The sequence below is a fragment of the Pelodiscus sinensis genome, chromosome 22, assembly GCF_049634645.1.
Source record: "Pelodiscus sinensis isolate JC-2024 chromosome 22, ASM4963464v1, whole genome shotgun sequence".
NCBI classification, from domain to species: Eukaryota; Metazoa; Chordata; order Testudines; family Trionychidae; genus Pelodiscus; species Pelodiscus sinensis.
The window spans coordinates 3522797-3544886 of NC_134732.1; the positions used below are offsets into that span (position 1 = coordinate 3522797).

The 22090-nt window shown below is 53.3% G+C and overlaps 1 protein-coding gene across 2 annotated transcripts in view; it reads left to right on the top strand.

The window, feature by feature from the left end:
* Positions 1-2750, top strand: part of ARRDC1 (arrestin domain containing 1) — a 59964-nt gene extending 57214 nt beyond the window's left edge. For both annotated transcript variants that reach the window (XM_075906000.1, XM_075906001.1), the window contains exon 8: positions 927-2750. In XM_075906000.1, coding sequence (XP_075762115.1) covers positions 927-991 — 65 coding nt within the window. In that variant the 3' untranslated portion in view covers positions 992-2750. The remainder of the gene's footprint in view (positions 1-926) is intronic.
* The last annotated feature ends 19340 nt before the right edge of the window (positions 2751-22090 follow it).

Here is a 22090-nt window from a genome sequence, read left to right on the forward strand (position 1 = left end):
GGAGCGAATGGTGTTCACCGCTCTTGACCTGAGGCTTTCATCTGGCTGTTCACCTGGCGCTCCATCCATAGCTCTGTGAAACCTCATGCATATGTCCAGGCCTTGGCTGCAGCTGGGGGGGCAGCAGTATTAGACTTGCACCCTTTCTCCCTCCGCGCCGATGAATACAGCTTCCCACTCACCCGTGGGTGGCGTACAAATAGGAACCCGTGCTCTAAGAAATAATGGCGGCTAATGGTCTTTGAGATGCGTGGTCCCTATCAACCCTGCTGTGTAGTCTATGTGGCTGTAAGAGAGGAACTGGAGAGGCGTAGGTCCGCACCTCCTCTTATCCCGCATGGTCTGAGCTTGTGCGGTCACCCTCCTCCGAGCCACCGGCTGCTACTTGCTGGGGTTCACCACTCTCAGGCGCACTGGGATCCAGGTTGGGGCCCCCTGTAAAACTGAACGTTAATCCCTGCCAGAGCCGGGGTTGTGAACCTTTCAATAGCTCTGAAGGGCGAGCTAGTTGGACCAACACAGGCCCGTAAGTGGATTCCTTTGTGTGGCACAGACAAATGAGGGGTAGGTGACTCTTTCAGTAGCAGCAGATGGCTCTCGATAGCCTCCTAATCGACCTTCTTCACATATCTCCAGGGCATTGGGCAGGGCCGGGGGCTGCGCACTGGTTTGTCTGTAGTCCACGCAGAGGCATTCCTAGCCTCCCTCCTGCATCTGTGCCCTGACAGGAGCAGACTGGCAAACCTGGCCCCCAAAAGTCCCTTGCTTGTGTGTGTCTGCCTTTCTGGGCTCTGATCCTGCAAACCCGGAGACTTGTCAATGGCGGGAGTGGGATTTGGATCGGGCGCTAGCTCGGGGAGCAGAGAGGTGGGAAGGAAGCTGCACAATCTGACTCCTAAATTCTCTCCTTTTTCTCTCCCCTGCAGAGGCGCCTCCTTCCTACGAACAAAGCTGCAGCAGCGCCAACTCCAGCCTCAGCAACGGCACCTAGCCCTGTGCTCGGACCCCGGAGGGGCGCTGCTCGGCGCACGCCGGCTCCCCGTCCGGTACCACGCAAAGCGGCTTACACCTGCGGCCAACCAGCAGCCCCAGCTAGGCCCAGGCTGACGCTTCTAAGTCTCTGGTTTTGTTTTGTTTTAAATAGAGTTGGTGAGAAGCTGTGTGAGGCGTGTCTCCGGGGTGGGGGGGCAGAACCATCCAGCCCCCTCAGCCCCCCTCTCCTGTCACACCCCCGGGCCCAGCCGCTGCCTGCCCTCGGGCCGCCTTGCACAAGGGCCTGCGTTCCTGTACTGTAACCCAACACTTTATCTGCTGCTTTAGTATTGAAGCACCTGTGATGCCTTATTGAAAGTGCTACTGACGTGTCTGCTGTCGGCATCGGTGGACTTGTGGGGATTTTTTGATGACTCTTCTTATGGGGTGGGGTTTTTTGAGGACTGTTTCTAGTGGGGACTGGGCTCAGGAGCCTCTGTCCTCCTTAGCTGTAGCTGGCTTCCTCGGAGCCCTTCCCACCTGCTCTGCACCCCCCCTTCACCCTAGTCACTGGGCCAGGCCTGCCATGGAAGGAGCTCTCTGGAGGGGACAAAGGGTCTCCGGTGGAAGCTGTCCGCTTGGCCATGCTGCAAAGCCACCGGCCTGCTTCCAGCCAGCCATGACCTTGGTGAGCTGGGCTCTCCTTAGTAACTCTAGCAGGGCTCGTGCCGGGATCATCCCGGATGGCCGGGGGAGGGGAGAGGAGAGGACTATACAATTGAATAAGTTCTAACCTTTCCATGGCACTTCTGAAACTCGTCTCCTGCAGCGATAGAATTGTCCATAAAAACAGTGTAGGACTTTCCGAGCAACACCTGCTGCCCCCTAGTGGCTTCGTCCTTTTAAGTGCTGTGGACTTGGGACTAAGCCCTGCCACGCCAGTCAAATCCGCTGGGGGGCTAGAAACCTCCTGGGCGCTTGGCCTCCACCAAGAGAGCTACCGTGACCCCTGTGCTCCTCCTCCCCCTGCTCTCCACCAGCTGGAAACCGACAATCACGCTTCAAACTTTAACGCTACCTCTGAACTCTCCCAAGGCGCCTGCTGGGGTAGCTGCCTCCCTCTGGAACGATCCGACGCCAGAACCTTGCTTGCAGGAGCTGCCGGGCGTGCAGCGGGAGGGAGTGCCGGAAAGGCCCTTTGCCTGTGGCCTACTCCTGCTTCTCCCCACATCCAAGCTGGCTGCAGCTCCCAGCGCAAGCTTGTGCTGTCCTGGGGGAAAAGGCTGACCCACAGAGTAGGGTCCCCTGGCTCTGAAGGAAAACTAGCTTTGCAAGCTGCAGTGTGAACCAACAAGCATGCCCTAGGGGGAGAAGCTAGGGCACCCTTTTTACAGTGAGCCTTTGGCCTGGTTTTTTTGGGGGTGCCCCTGTTGACCACCCTACCAGCCGCAGGCCTTTTTCAAAGCCGGTTCAGAGAGCCGTGGCCTTTCTTACTTCTGCCGCCACCTGCCTCTGCCAGTCCCACCACCGGTTACTGGGGGCCAGATCCCTTTTCTGTGCAAATGTCGTCCGTACTGTGGAACCGCTTTGGGGGGCGGGGAGGATGGGAAAGGCCCGTTCCCTAGCAGCGTGGGCACGACCCCTCCCTCCGCACTGCGGGTTACCCAATGATTGTCCAGGGGCGCACAGAGCAATCTCTGAAGTTCACCTTTGTTTTTAATGACTGAATTGGACATATTTTAAAGCTGTATTTAATAAATTATTCTGAGAAAAATGGAGTGATGCTCCCACCAGGGTGGTTTCTGTATGCGCCTGGCGCAGGCCTCGGCTCCTGCGAGGGGGGGTCCCGGGCGATGTGCCTGGTGCTCTGAGGGCAGTGGTAGGGAGGCGCGGCTCAGACACAGCGCTTCGCTCTGCAGCCGGATGGGCGAGGGAGCAGGTATGTGTCTTGAAGGCCAAGTCACGGTTCCTAGTCACTAGCGAACTGCCTCCCCTCTAACGCCGTGGAGTCTGATCCTCGGGTGCAGAGTTCCCTCAACTCCCATTGGCTCGGCTCTGCCGGGGGGGAATCTGCTGCTAGGTTAGTTCACTAACTCGATTGCATGCCAGCGGGTGTTGTCTGATCACTAGTGAAGTCACCGCTCTGTAACTTAGCATGTGGGTTCAATGCAAACCGGGGAATCAGGAGGAAAATCCAGTCGTGAAATTGGAGGATGGAGTTGGAACAGACAAGTCCTGGGAGAAAAGATTGGAACCTAATCAGTTTGTGCCAACTTCTGGGTCAGCACTCCTAGAAGTGCACTAAAAACCCCCACCAATCTTCCACCTGCATCCTCTATGGATTTCCTTTAGTTCTGCTTTTCTCAGACAGGAAATGCTTTATTATCCAGAAGGCGCTGGGATGTGAGCACACAAGGGGCATGGCCCCTTTAAGAAGGTTTTGATGACGAGTAATATCTCCAAGGCTGGGGAGAGCAATTGCACATTAAGTGGCTTTTCTGTGCTAGTTTTTTGAAGGCTGGCTCAGGCTCCGGAACCAGCGCCAGCCTCTCCAGTCACAGCTGTCTGCCTCCGTGCTAAAGGGGCTGCTCCCAGTAAATATTCATGGGCTGCTGCCAGGTGAAGCTCACTTAGAGGGAGGTTTGTCTTCTCTTCTCCCTCCCACCCCCACCCCACTTTGCTGTCCCTTTTTGTATGTTTGCACCTGAATGCTGGCCAGGGCCTGTCCCCCACCTCCCTGCAGTGAGATGCTACTTGCGCCCTGAACATTTTCTCCTGAAATTGATGCCCACGGTCTGAGCACCGTTTTACACCATGAATGTTGGCTGTGCTGCCGTTCCTTTCCTGCACCCCTTTTGCTGCTGCTTGTGTTCCGCTAACCCAAATTCCATTTAAGTCCATTATCTATATCCTGGCACCTCCCAGGAGCCCCTGCTGGGGTGCTGGTTTTGGGCGAGGTGCTGTACAGACCACAAAGACCGTGGCAGGAAACCTGCTGATGTGACTGGGCTCTGGATTAGCGGGCGGGTTTGGGCATGCTGCTTGCCTCTGCCCCATGTGGGGTTTTGGAAGAAGGCGGCCGTGTGAGCTGCCTCCACTAGGGCTCTGGCTGAGCCCACGTACCTGTGGCAGGACTGCTTGCTGATGGATGAGCCCGCCTTCTGCTCCGTGTGAATCCCCGGGGAGTCTTGCTGTATCTGTGTGACGCTGATGCTACTTGGGTGCTGCACGTATGTGACTCTGGTTCTGCGCGGCTACACAATTCTGTCTCCGCGGAAATGAGCCCCGGATGTCCATGTCCGTGGTGGCAGATCCCCGTGGATATCAAGCGGGGCATTTGCAGGGGAGTGTGCTGCTTCTGCTGGAGCTGATTTTGCAGCTGGGGGGCTAAAGGCCAAGCTCTGGGATTCCCCTGCAGCCCCTTTGCACTGTGGGGGAGGGTTGAAATGTCATGTACCTTTGCTGGTGCGAATTGGGCTCTTGTGCTCTGGGCGTGGTGCCTTGCACGTCTAGCTGCAGCGTGACTTTGGCATGGGAGCTGCTGCAGAACTGAGCCTCAGGCACATTTTCCCCCTTATGTGGACAGCACTTGGCTTCCTAGATTTCCCTTTGAAATAAAGCAAGTCCTTCCGCCTCCTGCACAGGCCTCCAGGCGGTGCTGGTGTGAGAGGCCTGCCTTGTCCTCAACCAGCAAGTCTCAGACTGGGTGGGGACCCGAAGTAGGCTGACCCCCCTTTTTAATGGGGTTGCCCAGGCTGGCCTAGACTTGCTGAAGCCTATGCCCCACCCCCACCCCCTGCCCCGGGGTTGAAGCTGAGGCCTGAGGGCTCTAACCCTGGGCATCGACAGGCAGGTTACAGGCCCCTTCCTGGGGTTGTGGAATGATTCAAGTTTGATTCACCATCTCCTGAGACTCCCTTGGCTTCTCCCAGACGTCTGTGCTGGAGCTTGCTCGTTGTGTTGGCTTCCAAGCCCCGTTGCCTTTGATGGGTTTCCACTTTCCCAGTACGGAGCAGAGTAATTTGCCTCAGGTCGTGTCGCCTGTGGAGCAGCAGCTCTGTCTGCAAGCTGTGGGGGAGTGTTGGGGCATCTGATCTCTGGCTGCTGCCAGGAAAAGCTGCTGCCTCCCTTGATGCATCATTCTGGGAGCCTTTGCTCTGTTCCCCCCTTGAGCGGCAAGCTGTCAGAATTGGCAGGAAACCTGGGTGAGCCTTCCCTAGATGGGTGAGTCTAGAACAGTGGTTTTCATCCTATTTCCCTAGGGGGGCGGGGAAGCCCTGGGCTGGGTTCCCTAGGGAGGGGTGGGGGGGAATTGCCATCTCTAAAGGTTTTTAAGTTCTGGCTTGACACAGCCCTGGCTGGGATGATTGAGTTGAGGTTGGTCCTGCTTTTGGCAGGGGGCTGGACTTGATGACTCCTGAGTCTCTTCCAGCTGCTTGTGGGTCACATCCAGTACTGCCCGTATGTCCTGAGATGTCACATGGGCTTCAGCTCCTTGCTGATTGGGCCACAAGTGGCCTGTGGGCCACAGGTTGAGAGACTGGTCTGAAGTGGTCCCAGGGAGAAGGGCTTTCCCCTCAGGCAGGCTCTCTGTTGCTCCAGCTCAGGATTACTTGGGGCCTAGTCCTGTGCCCCGGGAGCTCGGGTTGGGTGGATTCCTGGAGGCGTCCTCACATGGCGTCTTATAATTAAAAGATGGAGCTTTAATTGCTGGGGGCTCCAAGACAATGTTGGAGGGTTGACAACTCTCCATGGAGCCTATTGGGTAGAGGGGTGGGAACTGCTACTGAAGTCACTGTGGGCCAGTTTGGATCATAAGTTTCTATTGCATGACACTAACCTAGCTTATAAGCAGCAGCAAAATTCATAGGAATTGTCAGACTGGATCATGGTCCAGCCAGTCCACTATTTTTAGAGCCCTGCAACTCTGCAGGTATCTGCTTCCGTGGACGCAGCCGTGGCTCACTTTTGTGGATGTGGACACAAACTTTGTGCCTAGAACTCTGCGAATTGGTGGATATCCACAGGTATCCGCATCTGCAGATGTCAATGCAGATAGCTGCAGCTCTTTTTTTGTGGGTATCAAGCCAAGCTTTGTGTCCACGTGGGGCTCTAAATCTGGCTCGTGATGAGAAGCCGGAGGACTTGTATCCCTTTCAATACTAATCTTTTGGCTAATCTTTACTGTTAAGTCTCCTTATCTGCAGCAGGGTTACTCTGGAAGCCCCGGGGGCCACAATGATTTTCATAGCACATGCCGAGGGCCGCAACTTAAGCATGATTGCATGTGCATGCAAATATATATGCAAATAGCTTCTTTCACAGGGACGGGCATGAATACAAAGATTAACCCTTAAGCCACAGCACCGGACCCAAATGTGGTCCGTGTGAGCCAGTCAGCACCTTGCAGGCTCTGCCTATAAGGTTAAGCAGCCAGCACTTCCCACAATGCCCCTGGGCTCCCGGCACCTCCTCCCTGGGGGCTAGACACGCCGACACCCGGTACCTGTCTGTTCCAGCCAGCTGGTCCACTGGCATCTTTCAGTGCTCACCCCGCCTGGGAGACGCCTCGCTGCTGCGCAGCGTGTTCCGGGCGGAGGCCATGCTCAAAGGATCCCAGCCACAGGCCCCATGTTGAGCCCCTTGTAAACCCAAACTGCACGGCGGGCTGCAAACCAACGGGCCGCAGGTTGAGTAGCCCTGATCTACAGAAACAGCCGATCTCCAATCGTTTTTGAGTCCTACGAAAGTCATAGCCTCAGTCTGCTGGGGCCGCGTGAATGGGCATTTGTGTGGGAAAAGTATTTCCTTTTACCCATTGGGAATTCATTCATCCATTTGTTCTGCTGTGGGAAAGATGAATGGAAGATCAGCTCCCCTAGTCCCTGTATTAGTTTGTTACTTTTACCTTGTATCCTCTCTCGTTTCCTTTCGAGTCAGTCCCAATCCTTTCGGCCTCTTTTCATGCTGAGATTTTTATCCAAGTCCTTGGTCTTCTGCTCACTCTCTGAACTCCGTCACTGAGGCAAAGGGCCTGTACCTTCTCCATTGCGGTTTCTGGGCAGTGTCTGGCATCCTAGTGCGTTGGGAGTCATTTACATTCCTGGAGCAAACTTATTAACTGTTCTATTTCAAATGGAGAGGAGAGGGAAAGGGTGGGAGGGATTTTTTTTTCACGCTAATTGTTTCCATATTGAGCATTTATTAGCGAATACCAAAAATAGCTCCTCTCTCTTCATTTGCTGCCTCCTTTTCTTTGTTTGTTCCTTTCTTGCCATCCAAATGTAGAGCCCATCTTTCCAGTGTTGTGTGTGCTGCTACAGGCTGTTTTGGCACCTGTCGCTCTGTCCATGAGGGAAAAGGGGCTTGGGGAGGGCCCCGGGCTCTCAGATCTGTGTTTTCTCTTCCTTGAAGGAGCAGTGTTGGTTTATTCACCACAGGCATGCTTCCCAATGCAGTTAGAACTGCCCGGTTTTCAGCCTCCCTGCTTTGTCAAATTGTAATCCCATGTCCCTGCGGGGTGGGTAAAACGAGGTGACCAGATATCCCGTTTAAAGCCCTCCGGCAGATGGCCTCGCCCATTTATAAGAAAAAGCAAGTTATCCCGTAGTCTCCTCCCCCACCCCCAACAGTACTGGGTGGTCCTATTGCTGGTTGGGACCTGCCCACCAGCAGAGGGACTGGGGGGGTTGCCGTGGCCAGCGATGGGGTGGGGCATGCAAGGCTGGTGGCAGAGCAGAGCTACAGCCCATGGGACCATCTGCTCCCCCAGCAGGGCCCACTCCTTGCCCGGCATCTGGCCCCGCACTGGGAGTGGTGGTGGCTGCCGTGTGCGGTCAGGTGCAAGGCAGTAGCACTGGCCTCCCCCTGCTTTGCCCCTTCAGCCCACCCCTGCTGCTCGTGCATATCCCTGCAAGGGGTGTGTCCTGCCCCTGGCGCTCTCCAGAGGACCAGCCCCTGGACAAAGCACTGAACATACCGCCGGCCTGGCTGGCTCCTTCCTTCCCCCACTGCCTCTGGTGGGAAAGCTCAAGGCACTCCAGCCTGGGGTGCTGGCCGGGAGGAGCCGAGCCCCGCCCGTGTTCTGGGGAAGCCTCGCTGCTCCTCGGGGAAGCTCTGGAGGGGCAGGGGGAGTAAGCAAGTTCCAGCCCGTTCGTGCCCCACTCCACAGCTGCTCCCTGGACAGGGGCTGAGCACATTATTTACCCCACCCGGCCCCCAAGGAGTGTGGGGCAGCTCTGTCTCCTAGGCACCCTCCCCTGCTTGGCCTCTCTGGCCGGTTCCAGGAAGCCCCTGCAGTCTGGTTCCTTAGGCCCGGATGCACAAGGCGTCCTGAAGGGCCAGCCCCTTCCTGCCCACACTGTAGCTGGGGGACAGGCAGTGGCTGGGTTGTGGCGGTGGCCAGCCGCAGCCTGGAGGTGTTAGCTGCTTCTCAACGCTCTGCAGGCAGGAGGGGGGCAGCTACTTTCAGCCACAGGGGAGAGGGGCTGGGGGGAGAGGTGAGCTCTGCCAAGACATGGGCCAGTCATCTCTTCCTCCCCCCCCCCCCCCCCCCCGCAGCTGGAAGCCGTTGTTCCTGTCTCTTCACTCCCCCACAGTGCCACAAGGCAGCTGCTAGCCACATGCTGGTGTGAACCCTGGCGGAAAGCTGGGGGTGAAGGGGGTGAGGCTGCAGGCCCCTTCCCTTTTGCTGTGGGAAGATGCAACACCGGGTATCTGGAGGGGCCTGTCTGTCCAGCCAGGAACGGAGGGTCGGTCACCCCGCCATATGTGAAAGGGGGGTACAGGTGGGTGGGTGTGTGGCCGCTCCTCATGTGAACCTTACAGACATGAAGGAAAATAAAAAAGATTCCAATGATGAAGTATTTTTGCTACAGGGGCTCAGACAAGTTGCTGTTAGCTTGAAGGTTTGTACTGCATCCCTTTGATTTGCCCTAGACTGTAGCCTGTTGGATTTTTAACCTTATCTCTAGGGGCTTAAGCTATGAGGGAGACAGTGCCTTCAAACAACCTGAGCTGTCCCCCTTTAATAGGGTGGGGTGGATTTTGCTGCTCCTCTTCCCCTTCCCCCACGCTCTATTTCTTGGCCCGGAATTTTTAAAAAAGCTTTTTATTTCCAGAAAGTTTCAGTACAATGTAAATATCTTTTGCTAGTGACTGGAGAGAAGCGAAGCTCCTTGACTCTCCAGAATCCTCTAACATCTATGGGGTGTTTTTAAGGGGCTGTATTTTAAAGTACTTCTCTGTTCGGATGGTGAAAATGTTTGAATCTCCCCTGCTTATCCTCCCACCCCATCCAGCAGAAACGCTCCTGCTTCAGCAACTCTCATGGGTTTTAATGCTTCATCGCCCCTTCTCCCTCCCCCTTTTGGGTTCTATACAACAGGATTTGTGATGAGTTTGCACTTTGGCACACTTATTGCATGGGGTTTTTTTAATGGATAGTTTCACACACTGCAGTGTCTTTTGTCCTGAGTTTGTAAGGTACTAAATGTAACAATCACTCTCATTCCAGGTGTAAATAAAATTCTTGTTTTGTAAGAGAATGTGTTGGATCAAGGTTAATGTGTCTATTGACTCTCCCTCCTGCCAGTGGAGGGATGGAGGGGGAGTTACGCAGGGTATGTAAAATGCTATAGAACTGTGGTACACATTCAAATACGCTCCTTTAGCATCCCTCAGCTGGGGTCTGCTGGCTTCTATAGAAGGCCCACGAGCATCCACAACAGGCTGATTCAGTCCACCATCTATCATACAACTCAAGGTAATTGGAATGGGAAAATCGGGGATGCGGGAGATCGAACTGACCTGTGCTGTTTTAGGTTAGTTTGTTTATTTACAATTTGTGGGGAGAAAAAATTGGTTTCAGTTTCTCTCCAAGCAGACTTTGCCTGCAGATACAACCAACTGGCTGGATATGAAATGCCCAGCACTAGTGCTGGCCTAGCTACTGGTCTGTCTTGGCCTGCCACTAAAGATATTGGAGCTGTCTTGCCTAGTGGACAGTGCAGACCAGGAACAGTGCTAAGGATCAGAGCCGGAATCAGGCTCCTCAAGACAGTTCTGCTGTGGTCTTCTTTCACCTCATTGGTCTGCTGATAAAACTAGCTATTTCCACCTGACTGCAGGAGACCAATGAGGTTTATGTGTGACCCTGCCAGAGTTGTCATGTTAGTGGATTTTTAGGGGAGCAGCCAGATCACTGCTGCACCCATGGGGGGGGGGGTTGTTTGCCCCAAAGTGTATACAAAGGGGGCCATGTGAGGTATCACATGAAAGCTTCTGTTCTACAGGTTCTGTGGATGCCATTCATGTAATCGTGTAATATCTGTATGTGGAGTTATAAACATGTACTCTGGATGGATGCTGGAAAATTGTCAGACTGTGACTGAGCAATGGGCAAGGAATGCTCAGAAGATGGCTATGCTAATTAGCAAGGAGACAATGAATCTCTAGGTGCCAATACACACCTCAGGAATGTAACTGACTTGGGACACCAGGATAGGTTGATGGACCATGTGATCTGTTCTGGCCAGGAAGATGCCAAGAGAGGTGCCATGTGGCACCCTCCATCTTAGTCTTCAGCTTGGCTCTTGATCCCAGAAGCAGCCTTGCAGGGAACCACGAGCCAGAAAGAACTGTGGACCTGTCCTGACATAGAGACTTATAAGCCAGCAGTTTATAACATCTCTGTATCGAGAACTGGGCAATTCGATGCATGTAATGTATTATCCTTTAACAACCTCACTCTCATGCTTTTTTTACTCTCATGCTTTTTTTTTCTTTTAGTAATAAACCTTTAGATTTTAGATTCTAAGGGATTGGCTCAGCGTGGTCTAATGGGTAAGACCCAGAGTGTAAATTGATCGGGATCTGTGGCTGGTTTCTTGGGACTGGAAGAACCCATTCGGGGGAGGTGGGATTGGGTTCTATAACCCCTCACCTGTGTGCTAGGCCCGGGGCTGATTGGGCCACAGGAAGAGCTGGGATATCAAGAGGGGTTTTGCTCGTGAGGCTTCTGGCTGGCCAGGCTGGCAGCTGCAGCTCTCGGTGCGACTGGTTTGTGGCCTATTTAGAAAAGGCCTCCAGTCAGGGGCAGTAAGGAGCCCTGAGTTTGAGCAATTTGCCCTGCACAAACACCCTCAGCTGTGCCCGGACCCGGCCCGGTCCGTCAGAGACCAATGAGCTTTGTGTGGCCCTGCCGGAGACTCACTGGGTGACTCACATGGGCCGCTTCTGCTCACGCTTCCAATACTGGTGTCTGGTTTTGGGTGACCATCTTGGGAGAGCTAGGCCCGTGCTCGCAGCCCCCGCTGCCTTGGGTATATCTCAGCCGGAGCCAGCCAGAGAGATCCGCCTGCAAAAACAGTGGTTAGAATTGCCCAAAGAAACCTCCGCTAACTCTGTGTCAGGCTCCTAGGCCATAAATGTTTTACGTCCCAGACTGTGCATTGAACGGGGCGGGGGAGGGAATAAGCTAGAAATGTTAATATGTGGAAAACCCCGGCAGCACTGCAGTGTCCCTTTAAGGGGACAGCATCTTTCATGCAAATCCTCCTTCTCTGGCATAATCCTACTCTACCCTCGCGTAACCTTTTCATCCAAGGATTATTCCACCTTCCCAAGCCACTGGCTGATAGGCGGGTAGCTGGGACCGCTGTGGACCTGGAAGAGTGTTCTGACCCCTGAGATGTATCAATTTTGTGGACACAGCATGTGACCGGAAAGTTGGGGGCTATTTTAACTTTGGGAATGACTGTATCAAGCTAACGCATTGGATGGTAGGGGAGGGGACGGTTGTATGCCTGTAATATCCACGTGTAAAGGGATCTTTGACCGAAGGTGATGGCCAAGCATACACTTGAAGCACAAGAGGGAAAGCTGTTTGCTTTGTGTAGGGTTGCCACCCATCCGGTTTTCACCCAGACAGTCTGGATTTTGGCTGTTGCGTCCAGGTGCCATTTGACCATCCTGGATGTCCATGGCTTTTTTTTTTCTTTCAGTTGGGATGGAGCAGAGGCAGGGCCTGAGGGGGAGCAGGGGTGGAGCCCAGAGGGAAGAGATGGAGAAAGGAGCAGGATGTTGGGGGAGGAGGTGGAGCAGAGAGCCAGGCCTTGGGAGATGGGATACCAGCCACTCGCCAGCCCTCACTTCATGGATCCTGTCCAGTCTCCAACAAGGAGCCATCCTTGTTTTACCAGGGCTGGGAGTTGCAAGATCAAAGGAGGGTGTAAGAGGCTTGATTCGTGACTGGAGGGCTGTGGAGCACCCAGGGGAGCACCCAGGGGACTGCACCTGAGCACTAACGGGGAGACAAGCTGGCTGAGAGACAGGGGCTCTGCAGACGAGGCTGCAGGGAGTTGGACCCACATCCTCAGTGATGTAGGTGCCATTGATTTCAAGGAGAGTTAGGTGCCTACACGGCTTTTGGAGAGTCTGGGCCTTGAAAGATGGGTAGCCAGCGGCCACACTAGATGTGTGTAGAGTGTCCTTTATTGCTTTTAAGGCCTCTTTACTTTGAGGCTGTTTGGTCACTGACTAGTGCTGTCCGTACGCCGGAGAGAACAGGGCTGCAGGGTCTTGGACCTGCTGAGTGAGGTAAATTATGGTTGATACTCAGGCAACTGCAGCAGGGGCCTGTGTTAGAAGTGGGAGAATTGCGAATCCAGCTAGAGAGCCCGGTGGTGGCCTGAGAGCTAGAGGGTTAGGGCAGGAAGAGCTGGAGGGGCGGTTACCTTGGTAAATGGGGGAAACTGGGTACAGAGCCATTACGGGCCTGATCCTGCAACACTGCCGCTGACTGAGGACACCAGTGCGAGCAGGATCAGCCTTCCAAGAGCCAGATTTAAAGTACAGCAGGTGCTGAGCTCTTCTCAAAATCAGATTCCAATTGGGCATGTCAAGCTCTTGGAAAACCAGCCCCGATCTCTGGCCCTTAGTGACTTGGCCTCATCTGCCCAGTAGGCCAGTGGCAGACCAGGGACTAGAACCCAGACCCTCACATCAAGTCCCCTGTCTTAGCCTCTAGCTTCTTCTCCTTCCCTTAGTAGCAGCAGGAAAGAGGAAATCAAGGAAGAAAATGCATTTCAGAAGCGGTTTGGTGGGGGGTTATCTTGGGACTAAGTTAGTACTAATGGGGAGGCCAGAAGCATAGGGGAACACTCCAGATGTTTGAGGTGTGAAAGGGGCACAGCAGGATAAAATAGAGGCCTCTGGCTTCTAGTGTTTGAAAATGAAGAGAAACACGGATTAATAGTTTCCGAGGCCAGAAATATTTAACACTTCTGCCTTTTCTGAATTATTAGTGATAATTCTATCACATCCATCCAGTACCATTGTTAAGAATCATTTTTATATGCAAACATACTTCTTATTGTCCTTAACTCTGTTGGCCTTAGGTTTCCACTTGTGGCCTTTTGCTTTCTGGCTTATATTCAGTACTATCAACTTCTGTTTTTCTTCCATTTGTTACATAGTTCCTTTCACTTTCACTCTCCACTCGGTCAGTTTTTTTAACCACTATGGTCGTCCTCGACACTGCAATTGTTTCTTCGGCATCTACTAAGGCAGTGGGTAGTCAATTATTTTTTTTGTCAGAATCCAAACATGTTGCTTAAAGTAGTCACGATCCAGACTCCAGAGAAACATTTTTCACACTGCAATAAGTGAATAAACATTTTTTGCAGTTTGTTTAAAAGTGTCCGGTGACCCAGATTTGGCCTCTACTTCACAGACTACCCGTATAGTAATTGGGAATCATTTAAGAACATCTGATCATTCACAGTCTGTTACATTCTTGCCCCCAGCTGATTTGGTTCATAATTTGTGTTTTCAGCAGTGTGAAACCATCTCTATTAAACCATCAAGTAACTATAACTTGTCTGTACTTTATTCTGCTTGTACGTTGTGTGATCACCACGATCACTTGTACCTAAGCTACTGTGAATTTTTCAGTTCTGGTTATCTGTGATAAAATGGACTAATACAGAATGCCTCATGTTGGCTGCAGTGAGACCTGTAGCATGTCTGTGGAATTAAAGGTTCCCCTATGATTAAACAGCCTTTTTTCCTACAGTCGCCCTGTCCCCAGCATGAGTGGCTGTGGCAGACAGTACCTAAAGCACACCTTATCTGTTAATACACTGATCCAATCACCTTTAGAATAATTTTCTTCCAAGTTATCAGTGACTCAAAACGAGGTCAAGTCCTCTTTAACCTTGAGGGCCGGGCCCCTTTTCCCCACTGGATCCTTCCTGAGTAGATAAGTCTTTGGTTTTTTAACACCCCACCAGGCTTCAGCAATCCCAACTGGATCCAATTTAGGCTCATAAATGAGCAAATCCACTTCCTCTTGCTTGTCACCCCGGGCTCGTCACATCACTGCAGAGGCCAAGAAGGGCTTCTCTGCGTGTCCTTTGGTTCCTGGATTAATTTTGACATAAACTTGCCCCTCTGCATGAGGCCAGGTAGGCCCCTCCCTTGGGTGCTTTTTTTGCACAGAGAATTGTCTTTGGAGGATGCTCTAGAGGTTGAGGAGTGGCTGGTACGGAACATGAGCTGACAATGAAAGATGCCCACGTGTCCTGCATGCCCCCGGGCACCCTCCCTTCCCCAAGAGGAGCCCCTGTGTTAACTGCTGCCAAGCTCTGAGAGTGGAGGGGAGGGAGGAGAGTTCTCCGGAGCAGAGAACAACGCAGGAGTCCGATCTAGCTGCTGCCTGAGTTGTGCAGAATAGCGGCAGCACTTCGCCGTAGTGAATGCAAGAGGCCTCTGGCCCTCGGGGAGTAGGACTGGGCTCAGCCTGAGCACGCGGCGCTTGGGGAGATGAACTAGCAAAGATCAATGTCAAAGCTACCTCGCCCCAGCAGCTCAATTGATTTTCCTGTAGCCTCCCTTGAAGCTTTCGTGCTCGCTGTTCGGAAGGAGGAAGCCTGAGCAATTCCACCGTGATCGCAACTAGCTGACCCCCCCGGTGCTCTTGGATATCAGCTCCGTACGACATCCGGCCTGCTCCGCTTTTAGCCTCACTTTGCATTGATTCTCAGCAGGCTTCCTCTCCCCTCCCCTGCCTTTGCGCAGAACAGGCCAAACAGACAGCTGTCAGGTAATTAGGGCTCCACGGCCTTCTCTGGGAGAACAAAAGAGCAGGGGCTGGGCTGACACGTGTGTGCGGATGCCCAGTGTCCTCCAGGGGCTGGGCCCACGGATCCAAGCTCACCGACCCCCTTGCGCTGCAAGGCGGGATGAGAAACCCTCTAGACCCGTTGCAAGGGAGCGTCCGTCAGGCCCCAAGCCCCTCTTCCTAGTGCCCTACAGCTCCAGGTCTACCCTGAGTCCTTCTCCTGGGGCAGATGGCCTTCCCCTTAAAGACTCCAGCAGCAGCTCCTTCCTCTTGGCCTCCCACCCCTTCTGCTCCGCTCCCGGTGTCCCTGCTCTGGAGGGCTGGCTGGCAGGCAACGCTCCCTTGTTCTCCTGCCAGTTGCAATCAAACATGGGGCGGGGAAGGACTTTTATTTTGACTGCCGCCTTCCCTGCTCCTTCTGCTGAGCTGCCATGGGGTGGCAGCAGCCTGCCTCTCTTCTCTCGCTCTTTCTCCTCTTGCATGGCGCTCCGGGGCCTAGTTAGGCTGGGGCACCCAGGCCTGAGGCCTTCTGCTTTTGTGCCTCTTGCCTTCGGCAGAGGCTCAGTGGCTTTCCCCTTCCCCCCGTTCTCGGGGGATTCTTGGGTGCCCCAGCAAGGGGATGGAGGGAAAATCGGAAGAGAGGCTGCGGGCTGTGTCGTGAGCCGGGGCACCCACCCCCGAGCCCACGCCGGGCGGGTGCAACCGGAGTTTGCCTTTTATGCCTCTTCGAAAGGCCTGGTCCCGGGGGGAAGGACGGGCGTGTTGCCAAGGAGGGGCAGCCGTGACCAAGAGTCCTGGCCGTGCCCCAGACCTGTGCAATCAGCGCCACAGAGAGACGGTGCTGCGAGCTGTAGAAAGGGGGTAAGAGACCAAAGCAAAGGAGCAGGCCCTGGGCTGGTTTCCCCAGACCCGCCTTTTTGGTGGGATCCAGGGCCACCTGCATAAACCTCGCTGGGAGCCAGGGCCTGCTGTCCTCCCGTGCAGGCCTGGCTGAGCCGTGTTCAGATAGAGAGGCTGCTGCAGAGCTGGGGAAATAGCCCCTGTTGGGCTTCAAGCTAGAGCCTGGATAGAGACCGACCTTGAGTGGACTGATGGCTGGATTGTGGCTCCTCTGGCAGTCTTGGATGGGTGGGGGGGGGGGGAGGTTTGGGGAGGCTGTGTTTCCAAACACACAGGAGCCCCCCCACCCCTGCAAAAAATGGAATGGGCTGAACATTCGGCTCTGCCTCTAGATATACATAGTAGAAGGCAGACTGGTCTAGTGATTAGAGCAGGGGGCATGGAGTTGGGATGCCTGGTTCTCTTCTCAGCTCTACCTCTGGCTCATTGTGTGACCTTGGTCAAATCATTTAACCTGTCTGTGCTTCAGTTGCCCCATCTGAAAAACCAGATGCCATCTCTCCTTGTTCAAGGAGCTGTCAATTTTTGCTCAGTAATGGTGGGGAAGTAGTTTGGCATGTTTTACCAAAGGATCAGAGAGAAGCACAGGATGTATTGAACACACCCAGCTGGTTTGGGGTTTCAAGCGTTGTCTTTGGCTGGCACATTTGAAATGCACAGAATGAGCATCCTGATCCTCTTCCTTCCTGGCTGAGCCATTTCTCCTTTGGACTCACAGAAGCAGACCCAGATGTAAAATAACGAGGGGCAAGCGGTTGGCATTGTACAGACGGGCGTCAGGCAGCCTGTGGCCTCATTAGGGGTCTATGGGTGGCCCGCGAGACGTTTGGTTTACCGTGCAGGGTGGCCAGATTCCACTGGTGTCTGTCCGTGTCGTCGTCTTCCTGGTGTTGCTAAAGTGACACGCCCATAACTCAAGGGTGCGGGAAGTCAGGTGCATGCTGAAGTCAGGTGCATGCTGAAGTCAGGTGCATGCTGACTGCACACAACAGTGACTGTGAGAGCCGTGTGCTCGCTCGACAGCCAATCCCAGCGCTGCTACGGTTCAGTCGGCATGCTCTGAAAATTCTAGTTACACAAGCCCAGTGAGCAAAACTACCCTCGCCCGGAGAATGTCTTGGTCACGCCAATCCTGCGGCCCATTCGCTAGTTTAGGTGGCCCATTGCTGCCATAGACCTGCTTTTGCTGAACCCTCCCTGGAAATGACGAGGCGAGAAGGAAAATCTCTTTCCCCTGAACTGGCGTGCTTTGAGCTGCTTCTGGAAGGCACTGGAGTCACGCTGAGGCTCTGAGCGAGACTGGGTGAGCGGCTTTACCACCACACTGGAATCAGTCCAAGAAGTCTTGCAGCAGCAGCAGCGTTCAGGCAGGGGCCGAGCCCCGAATCCTCTTCACGCCCAGCCTGCTCCTTTCTTTACCTGCTGTTTCTGGAAACGCAGCTCATCACAGAGCAGGGGAGGCGGTGATGTCTATCCCTGCCGAGAGACGCTTTCTGCCTCTCCCAGGCCCAACGAACAAAGAGCCTCTTGCAACCAGAAAAGGCAGCCGCCCCATCAGAACATTCCCAGGGCTTTGGCTATCCCAGAATCGCTGCTTCCTGCAGTACTGAGTTCACAATGAAATGGTCCCAGATGTAACTGGCTGCTGGGTCAAGAATTGCAGCCAACTTGCCCTGAAAAATACAGTTATTCATTTCAGGGGACAGTGGTTATAGATTTCAGGCGGGTGCAGTTTTCTACGTAAGACACCAGAGGCCATGTTTATACTAGGAGCACCTCCTTGGTATGGGTATACTGGTGCCAGTACACTCTATTTCCAACGTTCTCCGGGGCTACTTCTACACTAGCAAGATTTTGCTCAAATACTTTTTAACGCAAAAGTTTTTGCGTTAAAGTATTTGCACAAGAGAGCGTCTGTACTGGCATGTGCTTTTGTGCAAAAGCATCCGTGCCAGTGTAGACGCTCTCTTGCGCAAGAAAGCTCCGATGGCCATTTTAGCCATCGGGGTTTCTTGTGCAAGAAATTCCTGTTGCCTGTCTACACTGGCCTCTTGCGCAAGAACAGTTGCGCATGAGGGCTTTTTCCTGAGCGGGAGCATCCTAGTTCTTGCGCAAGAAGCCCTGATTTCACACATTAGAATGTCGGGGAGTTATTGCGCAAGAACACTACCAGTGTAGACAGGCAGCATGGTTTTGAGCAAAATCATGCCAATGTAGACACAGCCCTGCTGTTTAGCTTATACTGGCAAAGCTGGGCCAGGAGTAAAACCCCCCAGGAGTAAAACAAGCTCTACCAATAAAAGCTCACCTCTGCCAGAACAGCTGCACCTACACTAGGGATTTCTGCCAGCAAAGCCGTGTTAAGCAGGGATCGCACCTCTTCTCAGCCTTGGCTGACTTGGCTATGCCAGCAGAACTCTGTAGGGCTGGTCTAAGGCCCGATTTTCAAAGGCGTGTCACAGGGAATTTAGGAGTCTTCTGCACAACAGAAAATCCAGCGGAAAACGTCTCCATGTGCAAACACCAATGTTGCAGCAGCACCTCAAATTGGTGAAGACTGAAAATCTGCCTGTTTCTCTCAATGCTTTAGTTCAGCCTGGGATTTCACTCAAACAAGCAGTCAGCCAGGGGACTTGGGCTTGAACAAGTCTTTCTTGAATCTAAAGCTTTGGAACTCTGTGCACACAGCACAGACAAGAAGAGCTTATGGTTGGCTGTTGAGTTAAATTCCAACTGGTGCAAACTTTTTCTGGTTGCTTTCAGTTTCACCAGAATCAGAAACAAATGTATCCCTTATTTTGTGACTAAGATCTATCTGAATGCTATAGAACAGGGTTACTCAGCTTTGGAAGCCCCGGGGCCCACCCTGATACTCACAGCACATGCCGAGGGCCGCAACTTAAGTGCGGTTGCATAGACATGCAAATATATTTGCAAATAGCTTCTTTCACACTGACAGGCATGAATATAAAGATTAAGGCAAGTCTACACAACATGCTGGCCCCATTTAAATCAGTTGTGCTGATATTAATAAAATGCACTATTCACCTGATTTCCACCCATATGACAGCACTTTTAATGAGCAATGACCGTTCTGGAATGTAACTACTAAAATGCATATCAACAGAAGACCATTATATTGACTACTTTTTTGTTTTGGCTCCCACCTGCAGGCCGCAAACAAATGGGCTATGGGCCACATGCTATAGGGTGTGGGTTTTTTTTTTACATTACCATTGGTGGAAAACACAGACCAAATCACGCTCTTAGCAATTCCAATGTAAATCGAGAGCGAAGCCTTTTAAGACCGTTGTCGACAAAAAGCATAGGAAGGAATAGAATTTGCCCCTATAATGCTAAGTCCCGGTCTATGCACATTTGCACCAGTTTCACTACATCACTTTTCTGCTTATGAACTGGTGCAACTTCTGTACAAGCTCTACCCGAGCAAAACTCTACAGCAGGGGTCTCCAACCTTTTTACGCTTGAGATCACTTTTTGAATTTCAGTGCAATCCAAGATCTACCTGAAACCCAAGTAGCCCCGCCTCCTTTGTGCCCTTTCTCAGAGACCCCACCCCTGCGCACTCCCTCCTCCCTCCCACTAGGTTGGGGCAGAGGGTTGGGATGCAGGCTCTGGACTTGGATTAAGGGATCTGGAGTGTGAGAGGGGTTCCGAGCTGCAAGCAGTTGAGGTGGCGGAGGGAGTTCTAGGTGCAGGCTCTGAGAGGGCATTTAGATGCAAGGATGCTCGGATCTAGGGCGGGGCATGGAGTGTAAGAGGGGGTTTATGACTGGGGTGGGGTTTCAGAATGTGGGTTCAACTGCTGGCCCTGCACCACTCCCAAAAGCAGCCAGCAAACTCCATCCCAAGTCCTGTTGTGTCCCCTCTCTGCTCTGTGGAGATAGGATACAGGGTAGAAGAGGGTATCCTGACAGCAGCACCCCCTCTTCTCCCTCCCCTGCCCTGCACAGAAAGCAAGAGGCTCCCAGGGGAAGGAACAGTTCCAAGGCAAAATGCAGGAGATGGGCAACAGTGTGGGGAAGGGCACTTGATAGCCTCTTGGCCAAACCAGTCAAGCTCACCTGTCAAAGGCTCCAAGATCTACCAGTAGATTCCGATCGACTAGTTGGTGACCACGGCCCTACATCTACAGCTGTGGTTTTCAACCTTTTTTCTTCATTTGTGGAGCCCTAAAAAATGCCAAATGGCGATGCAGATTCCTTTCGCAAATCTTAGGGTATGTCTAGTCTACAGGCTTTTGTCGACAGAAGTTCTATCGACAGATACTGTCGACAAAGCTTCTGTCGACAAAGAGCGTCTAGACTACAGCCAGTTCTGTCGACAAAGCAAGCTGCTTTGTCGACATGGCGGTGTAGACACAAAGGACAGTGTAGATGCAATAAGAACTCTGTCGACAAAAGGCGTTATTCCTCATACAAGGAGGTTTACAGCCATCGACAAAACTGCTGAGTTCTGTCGACGTTATGTCGACAGAACTCAGTGGCAGTATAGACGCAGGTATAGTTTTGTCGACAAAAGTGGACTTTTGTCAACAAAACCATGTAGTCTAGACACACCTTTCGACACAGTCTAAGCCTTCTCTTCCCACCCCCCCAGGAGTGAACCACTGCTCTAGAGAGACTTGTTTTGGATAGGGCGACCCTGTGGTGTAAACGCTTGCTCCATCACGATGTCCACGTCTCTTGCGAAGGGTAGAAAGGGAACTATCAAGATCGACGGGGAGTTTCTTCAGGAAAATGCACAAGGCCGCGCACACACAAAGAGCTGCCTGCCTTTAATGCCCTCTCTTCTCCCAGAGAATTCTTGGTGAGGTCAACTGGCCAGATAAGCTCCGAGGGAGGTGAGCTGATTAGGAGAGGATGTAAGGGAAAGAAGATGGGATTCTCCTGAGTCCCCTCTAGCCTGACATGTTTGTTCTGCATCATCACTCAATGACAGAATGGCAGCCGTCACTGGGACAGGTGTGTGATCTTTCCTCTCTCCTGAAGGAGCTAGAGGAGGGGTGTGAAGAGCTGGAACAGGCGGACAAAATGCTTAAGTGTGAGGGGCCCAGTTCTGATTCTCCCACTCCTGAACTTTGGAGTGGGGAAGCTAGAGGAGCTTGCAAGTACGAGACAGAATCCAGACTGCTGCAAAGTGCCCATACCTTTCTAATGGCCCATAAACCCAGGGCCGGATTAAGGCATGGGCTAGCCGGGCAGCTGCCCAGGGCACCAACCTATGGGGGGCGCCTGATGGCAGCTGTAAGGGGTGCATAGCGCCCCTTATAGCTGCCCTCAGGTGCCACACACCCAGCTCCCGGATCACGGGCTGCAGCAGCTCCCAGTGGCCACCCTGCTGTAGCAGCCCGGAGCGGGAGCCACGTTAACCCCCGCAATGCTGGCCAGCAGCGCCCTGCCCTCCCTGCCACAGCCGTGGGGCCCTGCACGGCCAGGCTTGGCCCGCCTCGGGCGGCCCCAGACTGCGCGCCAGTGGCGGTACCCGGGCTGGGCTGGGCCGGGCCAGGCACGTGTGTCCTGCTGCCTCCAGCTCCGCACACCCACCCCCATGTGCTGGGAGTGGGCGTGGCCATGCACGCGCCCTCTCCCATGTGCCAGCGCAGGTGTGGGGCTGCGCATGCGCCCTCCTCCAACCCGGGGCGCAATTAAACTGTCTGCCCAGGGCACCGGAATGGCTTGGTCCGGCCCTGCATAACCCCTGCCGTGGCATCACTCCACAAGTGGGGCATTGGGCATCCCAATCTGCATTTGGTGGGGTGCGTCCATCTCTAGTGAGCCGCAGCTCCTGGAGAAGCGGGGATGGTAAGTGTTTGGGTTTTTTTAAATTAACTTAGCTCCATATTGTACCAATTAAACTCGTCTCTCAGCACTGGCGTTACAGTTCAGAGGCCCATGATAAGCTTCTAATCTGATGCATAACATGATAAGTAGCCAACAGCACAAGCCATGTGACTGTGGAAAGAGAATGAACACGCAGGGCAGTGAGTGACTTTTCATTCTGGGTTTGTATAGCACGAGGTCCTGGTTGGTGACTCGTGCTCCTAGGTGCTACCTTGAAACGATGATCTAACAG